We start from the raw sequence: 9,888 nt of genomic DNA on the forward strand, positions 1-9,888 counted from the left end.
ACCCAACAAAAAGTAATTAAGAAATGTATTCTTAATTAAAATGATTTCTGTCAGATCAGTACATTCTGAGAAGATAAAATCCTGTAAAACTGAATTCTCTATTTAAAGTATGAGTTAATGACAGTTCACAGCATTTCAGAGGGGGAAAAAAACATGCCTGGCTGTGGAGTATTACTTGAAGGTGCAAATTTGTTTGTTTATTTTTCAAATGGTGCAAACAACCCTCTGTTGCAAATATTATATTTTTATCACCAGGTCTAGTAACTAAATCTGAAGAACTATTTAACGTGAAGGGTGTCGACCAAAGCTTTAAGTGTGCTTTCTAGAAAGACGAAAAGATGTAAGAGGTAAACAGAGCCCCAGAGGTAACCATGTGATTAGAAACCAATTAAGTTAAGCAATTACTGACTGCTTTCTCTCCTTTCCGCAAGAAAGGGTCACAAGTGAGACTCTGATATAAAAATGAAATATGCTTACATGCAAAAAGGCCAAGGCTGTTTTGGAGAAAGACTATTTTTAAGAGAGCAAAACTATTACACAGTAAAATGTGCACAGGCATGGTTGATCAATGTAGATAGATGACTGATGGCCTATTTAGTTAGAAATGCCAAAACAATGGTTTTAGACATAAACATGTTTTCAAGGTTAAATTTAGTTAGTATTCACAGTGAAATGGGGAAAACAGAACTACTGAAGAGCAGAAAAGAAAATCAACTAGGTAAGGGTAGGGAAGAATCACCACTAGGGCCTACTTGTTTTCAAGAGCTATTTTATGTTTACTCACTACGTTTTAGAGGAGTATGGAAGTGCACTAACTCATGTCATTCAGAACTACAAAACTCCTCTCAACTCTCATTTCAGCATGTATTACTTAATTTTTAAAAACAGAGCTAGCCTGATGCAGTTCAGATTTAATTACTTTGTGAAAATAAAGAAGAGCTAAAGCAAACTTGGACCATTTTGCATTACACAATTATGCCTCAACTTAAAAATACTTTCAAAACACAACTACTCTACTACCTACCTGGTGCATCTTTTCACCCAGTAGGTGAAGATTTTAAAATCTTTTCATTTTAAAAATGTGTTTTTAAAAACCTACATGCACAGGATACAACAAATTAGACTTGTTACACATAAACTATTTCTTATAAACAGTTCATTCTCTTTTTTGCTCCTGACCAACCCTGGTAATGTCACCTATAAAGACATACTGCCTTAATTAAATGAGTCCTGTCTATTGCTTTCAAATGCACTAACCTTCTCAAAAACACTGGATGGAGTCATCAAACAAAACCTGATGTTCTGAATGATGGTATCGGTATGTCTCCAGCGTCTTCTATCGTGCCGCAGCCAAGACTGCACAGCCTCGTACAGCTCTATCTCTGGGAACCTGCTCAGATGATCATTATCCAAATAAGACATGAGCTTCTCAAAGCTAAGATAAGACAGGAAGTCAGGCCTGGACATGAGCGGCACAAAGTTGTCTAGCAGAAAGGCGTCCAACTTCTCCCTGACTCCCTCGATGTTAACACCAAAATCATCTAAGAGTCTCATAATTTCTGCACAATTTTCTAAACAGATTTTCGCTAACAGGAAAGAGCAGCAGAACTTCACCACTTCTATAAGTTGAACATACATGGCAGCCTGAAGGATCTCATGAACAGTGTTCATACTCAGTTCTATGGTCCCATAGTACATAAATTGAAGCACGTGGCTGAAACCAGTAGCAGTTAAACCTTTTAAATGAATTTTGTCCTGATCTCGCTCCCTCATGTCTGCAGTGAACATAATTCGGAAGTAATCACTCTGGGTGGCCAAGAGTGCTTTATGGGCCTGGAACTGATGATCTTCAATAACCAGAGTGACATCAAGAAGCAATCCCTCCTCATACAGTGCTCTGAACCCAGCAGAGACACTGGTGTCATGGATGGAGGAACAGAATCCTTCCACGTCCCCTGCCATGAATCACCTGGAAGAAAGGTAATCAAAGAAAACTGTGTTAATCATTTCCATGCATTCTGAAGACATTATTAACTTAAGAACTTAAACAATTTTTTGTAATCATCTCAATTCCACAGCCTAAGTCTTAAATGTACAAGCCCTTGGGGAAGACGACGACCTAAAGGTTTGCAGGCTAATGTTCTGGCTTTCCTACCTGGGGAAAAAAGTCTATCACATATCTATCAAACAATGGTAAACCGTTAACTTAAAAACAATACACGCCTATCCCGCTGATTTTACACTGTTCATCAAATATATTTCAATGTGTCCCCAAATTTTCAACACAATAGGGATTTCTCTGTGAAATGATAAATTATGAGAAAAAAACAACAAAAAAGAAACCAAACCAGAAAGTACCACAGTTGACCTTGAACACTCTTAGAAACTTACCCAAAGGAAATCAGATAAATGCACCAAGTTGTACACACACAAGATTTTTTCTTTCTAGCCTTACTTATAAAAAGAAACTGGAAAATATTCAAAAGCCCAACAACAGATTATAAAATAAATATGGTGCAGTTCTAAAATGGATAACTTTAACAACTAAAAACAATGGCAGCAATCTACCTATTCTGACAAAGGACATTTATTAGGTACTGTTATGTGGAAAAACAAAAAAGCAGGCAACTGCAGTTTACTTGGTCTATTTTCCAAAATTCAATACACACGTGTATGTTTAGATGAGAAAAAGTCTGGAGGAATATATACCAAAGCAATGTCCCTGGGTAGTGCGATTTCAAGTAATTTTGAACTTTACCTTTTCCATTTTACTTACCTCGTTAACCTTATTCTAAAAAACAATGGTCACACATCGCTTATATACTTACAACATATAACTTTTAAAGGGAATTAAACCACATTTTTGCTTATCTGAGAAATGAAGCCAAGACTGTGGAATGATAATTAGATCTCCTGGGCAGAATCAACTAATTCAGTCTATTAGACTGTTTATGAAGCAAAGCAGTTTTCTTCTTGTCTCACGAGCACCTTCTCTCGTACCCTGCTGCCAGCCATCTATCCTCTCCTCCCCACCTCACCCTGCATTCCCTCCCTACCCTTCTCACTGTGCCCCATGAAACTTTGCTTCAGAAGTGAAAACAAACTCTCCTACAGCCTCCTGCTGGTCATGAAGTTTTCTCTGCAGTCCAATTTAAATATGAAAAAACACTCCTCTATAGCTTAAAACCTACTTTCTAAGCCTTCTTTTAGCTTTCTACTGTCCTTTTTCTAAAACGGCCTTTTGTTCAGATAAAAATTCATCTTTTATTGCTCCTTGTCACTTATCACCTACACACATGGGGATGTATCACTCTCTCATGCACGTTTGCCGACAATTTTGGCACCACGCTAAGACTTACGTTCTCCACCTCTTCAATGTTCACATAAGACCACATTCATCCAAAACCTGAAAAGTCAAATTTCCCTGACCACCTCAACTGCTTCAACCTCCCTCCTTACTCCATTTTAAAACCTTATTCCTGTACCTGCTAGATCTCAACACAATCCGAAACCAGTCCCCATCTAAAATCTTCACTGTCAACTTTTCTCTCTGGCTTAATCTTCACCTCCCTTTTCACTTGGTCTATCATTTCCAAACTTTACCTCTGTCCTTCTCCAGCTTAACTCTTCTGGTGTTGGACACAACCTCCCAAATTATTTCCTTTCCAATCTCCCCGCTCTATTACCAAAAGCTCCGCCTTTACTTGCTAAAAGAGTACTTCTGTGTGCCAGGCATTATGTTAGGCATGGGGGAATGTGGCTTTCAGGAATACCCTCTGTACCCTGAATTTGGAAGAGGCCTCTGATGCTGAGAGTGAAAGCCATCTTCCAAGGACATGCTAACAGCTCTACTCCTCCACTCTTGTGAGTAGGCCATCACTATATTTTTCTACTTTGTTTCATCAATGTCCTCTGTGATACCCCATATATAATTTCTTGACGTATTAACCCACTGATTCAGTAGTTAACCCAGTCTGAAGTCATCTTTTAAAAAAAAACAAAAACCTGGGGCGCCTGGGTGGCTCAGTCGGGTAAGCATCTGACTTCGGCACAGGGCATGATTTTATGGTTCGTGGGTTTGAGCCCCGCGTTGGGCTCTGTGCTGAGAGCTAGCTCGGAGTCTGCAGCCTGTTTCAGATTCTGTGTCTCCCTCTCTCTCTGACCCTCCCCTGCTCACGCTGTCGCTCTCTCAGAAATAAAACATTAAAAAAATTAAAAACAAAAACAAAAACCTTTGTTAATCAGCAAGAAAAAAGTCTGAAAAAATAATATACCAATATTAAAAATGGCTACCTTGGGACTGCAGAGTATCAGGAAGAAGTTCTAATTCTTTCTCTTTTGTTAAACTGTGCTTTCTAATCTCTCTGTAGAAAGTGTATGATTGTTTTGAAAATTCCTTTTTAAAAATCTTACGAAAAACTAATTGCCAAGTCCAACGGTTATAGCCTAGTCCCTATTTCACAGAATTGTTTCGCAGCATGACTTATTCCCTTGGCTCATCACTTGCTCAGCTTCGTGAAACTACTTCCCTGATTCTCTTCCTATTCCTGGGCTGCTTATTTCTCAATCTCCTCCCTGGTCTCATTTTTCTGAGCTACTCCTTCAACACTGGTGTTCCCCAGAATTCTGTTCTCGGACCTTTTCTCTTTTCAGCTAAACACTGTATCCCCTTCAATGACCTCTAAACCCATGGTTTCTCCTAACACCTACCTTTACCAAAATCTTGACTATTGCTGTGCAAATAGTGAATGGTTGCTAGACATTTCTTCTGGGTGTGTCCCACTGGGATCTCAAAAACATCAAGCCTAAAAGTAATCGTAACTCGACGCTCTCCCAATCAGTTCTTTCTTCCATATTCCCCATCTTATCAAGAGGCATTCTAGGTGCCTCTTTTTCTCAGTTTGTCCCTAACTTACCTGTAAGTCTTACTGATTAAACGACACATGTTCACTTACCTAAGACAGCAAAGTATGCACAAAGTGAAATTACTATCAAGTTTTTAAATTAGTACTCCATTGTTCCAAAAGCTATATTTTCACTTTGAAGGCAGAACACAAGAGGATTGTCTATCATGTGGAAAACAGATATAAAATAATTTAGACACTGCAAGCAATTCTTGGCAAAATGACTACTAACACATTCAAGATTAAAGTAAGATACTAGGAGTTTTTTCCTGAATTATTTTTAAAGGTAAAATTAATGAGCTTAGACTCTTCCAAGTGATGAGGCATGCATACACAAAGGCGCACTGGGAACAAAAGGAACATCACACAGCGTGATATCTGAATAATCAAACATTATGGTTAATACAGGACTACCCACATCACACCAATGACCAATTTTCAAAATAACTGGAATTTTAAAATACAATAAATTAAACCAGATGAAATGTTTGATTATTTCATTATCTCAGGATCACTACAGACACCAATTATCACCGTGACCTGTCAAGATATTGGTCACATTTAATGGAGATTTAGTAATAGAAGACTGAACTTCAGTGTTCATAGACGTGAGAGTAGACTGCTTTGTGTTTTATTAATCTGTTATTTTGAGAATGCCTAGAATACATAGATTTCACTTCTTGTCCAAGTAAGCTTCTCTATTCAACAGTTATCACTATCTGATAAGGCCTCAAACAGCTATTATTCACCTTTCTGGAAAAGATTCCATCTAAAGGAAATTTTTAAAAGGAGATACTATACTGCAATAAACATAGAGGGGCATATTCTTTTTGAATTCATGTTTTCGTTTTCTTTGGGTAAATACCCAGAAGTGGAATTACTGGGTCATATGGTAATTCTATTTTTAATTTTTTGAGGAACTTCCATACTGCTTTCCACAGTGGCTGTACCAATCTGCAGTAACCAAGATATGGAAGCAACCCAAGTGTCCACTGATTGATAAGTGGATATATACATACACACACGCACATACACGTACTATAGAATATTACTCAGCCATTGAAAAAAGAATGAGATCTTGCTATGTGCAACAACATGGATGGACCTAGAAGGTATAGTGCTAAGTGAATAAGTCAAAGACAAATACCATATGATTTTACTCATGTGTAGAATTTAAAAAACAAATGAACAAGGAAAGAAAGACAAAAAACAGACTCTTAAATACAGAGAACTGGTGGGTGCCAGAGGTGAAGTTGGTGGGCAGAATGGGTGAAATAAAGAGGATAAGAGTACACTTCTCTTGATGAGCACTGAGAAATGAATAAAACTGTTGAATCATTATGGTATACACCTGAAACATAAGACTGTATGTTAACTACACTTGAATTTAAAAAGCACAATTTTTTAAAATAATAAATTTTTTTGCTTTCTCAAAAAAAAAAAAAAAAAAAAACAACCANGAGAATGATTGGTAAATTGCGAGTCAAAAGACCCTAAAAATATAAGGACAGCACCCATACTCCGCTGGGACCCAGCACACTAAGGGCGACTCCAAGCAGGCAAGCTTCACTCTGTGATCCTATCCAGGCACATATGGTCAGACTGGGGTGGGAAATATGTATCAAGAGGAACACTCTCGTCAAGAATTTAGAAAAAGGAAAAAGAGAGAGACGTGTACTGACTGTGTATGACTGGCACTGGAACATGTCAAAGAGCAGCTGTGGGCACGAACTTCCGCCTGCCAGGTGGGCCGGACAGCAGGGAAAGCCAGCGAACTGAGAAAGAAGAACAAAGCCAAGACAAGGGGACAGGGAGTGCTCCCTAACACCTTCATTTTTCCAGGTCCCAGGCCCAGCTCTATTCCTGCCCTGGGGTTCTAAGAGAAAGCCTTCCATGTTAGAATAAACTGCTATTTTACTACTGTGTGTGGGTCTTCCCTTCACATAACCATGGTCCCAAACTAGTATGGCTTTAGAACAGAAACTGCTCTACTTTAAGTTACTCAAATCTTCTTGGTCTTATCTTTGCATCTGTAAGATTGAGAGCATTCACCATGATGACCTCAAAATTTTTAGTCCTAAAACTTCTCATTTATTCTTCTACTTTTTATATGACTTTACAGAGATACAATGCACTTGTGCAGGTGTGCAGGCTAAATAACCTGTAGCTATTTTTCAAGTCTTAGCAATGCATGTGTGAAGTTTACTTGATCTAAATTAATTTCTAAAACTAATCTGTGATAGCTGGGACTTTTTCTACTTTTTCTACATGAAAAAGCTTGGTGCATCTATCGATAAGACTAATAACTAACAGCTTTAGAACAACAACAGTATTTTACATTTTTATAGGGAGCATGTGTAGAAGTAGAAAATGGTAAAATACTCCGTGATTAACTGACCAACACTGAATCACTAAATGGAAGTAGTAAGGTAAGAGTACAAGGTATGGAGTCATATGCCTGTTTTGAATCCTTGTTCTAATCTCTTACTAGCTCTGTGACCTTGGGGCAAGCTACTGGGCCTCTCTGTGCTCTAATGTCCTCATTTGTAAAAAGCAGGCATCAATATCAATAAGAACCTTCCTCAAAGGTTGCTGTGAGGACTATATAAGTTAATATGCATGGTAAAGACTTAGTTAATACAGGTGAAGACAGAATATGGCCCTTAAGTACACCATAACGTTAGGGCTTATTATCAGGCCCCTTCAGTTGGTGCTACTGAAACCAAAGAGTGAAACGGACACTTTAAAAGTCCAGTTGCCTCGGGAAGCCTAGCTGGCTCACTCGGTAGAGCATGCAACTCAATCTCGGGGTTGTGAGTTCGAGGCCCACAGTGCGTGTAGAGATTACAAATAAATAAACAAAAAGTCCAGCTGTCTCTAGAGTAACCTTTCTCCCTAGCAACAGCATTTCCTTCGAACCCCAACCTGCCCTATCAGTGAAGTCTCTGAGGACTCAGGCCAACTCTAACTTGATAAAGAAACTAAGGTCCATGGGTGAAAATTTTCAAGGCCATACAACTAGTCAGAAATAGGGTTAAAACTAGAATTTAATTGGGGCGCCTCGGTGGCTTAGTCGGTTAAGCGTCCGACTTTCGCTTAGGTCATGATCTCGCGGTTCATGGGTTCGAGCCCCACGTCGGGCTCTGTGCTGACTGCCAGCTCAGAGCCTGGAGCCTGTTTCAGTCTGTGACTCCCTCTCTCTCTGACCCTCCCCTGCTCACGCTGTCTCTCTCTCTCTCTCTCTCCTAGAAATAAATAAAAAACATTAAAAAAAAATCCATTCTGTCCCATTAAAAAAAAAACTAGAATTTAATCTACAAAAAATACAAAGAAATTTGTATTTTGTTAGAAAGAGCAAAACTTTTGAAATTAAGAGTGCTTACTAGTACTCACCACCTGCATGACCTGGAGAAATTTAGTTAACTTCCAGACCTCAGTTTCCACTCATACATTAGGAATTATCATCATCACCACCTTATTATTGAGTCGGGGTGGTGATTAAATGAAGCCACTTCAATGCCTAGGCCAGAGCAAGGCACTCCACCAGAGATGAATCAACGATGGTTTCCACTGTCCGACTTGCCTAATGCTCCTTTATCATCCAAAAAACCATAAGAACTTGGTACCTCTCAAAATTACCTCTACAGACCCCACATCTCCCTAAAGTTTATTACAATGAAAATCCGTAAGAGATCAGGAGATGTACTAGTAGTCAAAACACTGGACTTCATTTGGTAATGGCATTACTTTCTACTTTTCCTCATCACCCAAGTATAATTTTCTAGCTTTTATGGGCTCTTCAAGTTCCTCTGCCCTAACCAAAGTAGCTACTCTATCTGTGCTGTTTAATATACAAGCCCCTAGCCAAGGGGCTATGGAGCGCTTAAAATGTGGCTAGTCCAAATTAAGATGTGCTCTAAGTATAAAATGAATGCCAGATTTTAAAGATTTAGTACAAAAAAGAAACTGTAAATTATCTCATCACATAACTTTTTGTACTAATCACATGTTGAAATAATACTTTAGATATAATGTGTTAAATAAAATATACTAAAAATAATCTCACTTGTTTTTTTATTTTAAGAGAAAAACCATGGCTATGAAAAAAGTTAAAATTACATGTGACTTGTATTCTATTGGGCAGCGCAGATCTACAGTATCAATGCTTAAGNAAAACTATACTCAAATAAGGACTATAAATCAATGAAGGCTGATGAAAAAAATTCATTATGGGGCTTTGAGAAGAGGTATTTACTGACCTACAAAATGTTTAATGCACAGAAATTCTGTATCCTCACTTTTCAAAACATATCATCAGATTGAAGGGAATCATGGTTTATAAACCCACATACGTAATACTCTACACTTGGCCTTCAGAATTTCAAATGGTGGGTTTTTTCTCAAAAGGGAAACCAACTTAAAACTAAATGACAAGACATACTCTCTTTACTAGGAAAGAAATACTGAAGAGTTTGTCTTGTTTCATAAACTTGGCACTGATTGCAGAAAAGAGAAAACTTCTTATTTTCTATACCTAAGAATCATTAGTACAGTAATTTTCAAAGTATAGTCCAGGGATAAATGAGGTCTTGGTCACCTAAAAGAAATCCACAAAGTCAAAACTATTTTCAAAATCATAATTTTAAAAGTTGTCTGTCCTTTCCAGAACTTCCATTCTCTGTTTTCCAGAGGCTACACGTGTGATATGGTAACAGACTGAATGCAGAAGCAGGGANTAATGGGTTTTTTAATTGCATTGTATCTACAAGTATTTTTTTTAATCTCCTTGTTTTAATTTCTATTTTGGTAAATATAAATAGATACAACCCACATCAACAGAAGCTCTTAAAGGGTCCTCCAAATTTTTAAGAGTATAATGAGGTCCTGAGACCAAAAGGTCTGAGTACTCCTGATGGTATAAGAAGAGATCAATGATAACATACACATATACACAAAACATACTCTTCCTACCTCTGTCCTTGAA

The 9,888-nt window shown here is 38.0% G+C and overlaps 1 protein-coding gene across 1 annotated transcript in view; it reads right to left on the reverse strand.

Moving 5' to 3' along the window:
- Positions 1-12: 12 nt before the first annotated feature.
- LOC144235136 (kelch-like protein 15) overlaps positions 13-9,888 on the reverse strand; it is a 14,538-nt gene continuing 4,662 nt past the window's right edge. Inside the window, exon 2 of the mRNA XM_077768543.1 lies at positions 13-1,969. Within this exon, the coding sequence (XP_077624669.1) occupies positions 1,216-1,962 (747 nt within the window). The 5' untranslated portion in view covers positions 1,963-1,969 and the 3' untranslated portion in view covers positions 13-1,215. The remainder of the gene's footprint in view (positions 1,970-9,888) is intronic.

The sequence above is a fragment of the Crocuta crocuta genome, unplaced genomic scaffold (genome assembly GCF_008692635.1).
Source record: "Crocuta crocuta isolate KB4526 unplaced genomic scaffold, BGI_CrCroc_1.0 scaffold1121, whole genome shotgun sequence".
NCBI classification, from domain to species: domain Eukaryota; kingdom Metazoa; phylum Chordata; class Mammalia; order Carnivora; family Hyaenidae; genus Crocuta; species Crocuta crocuta.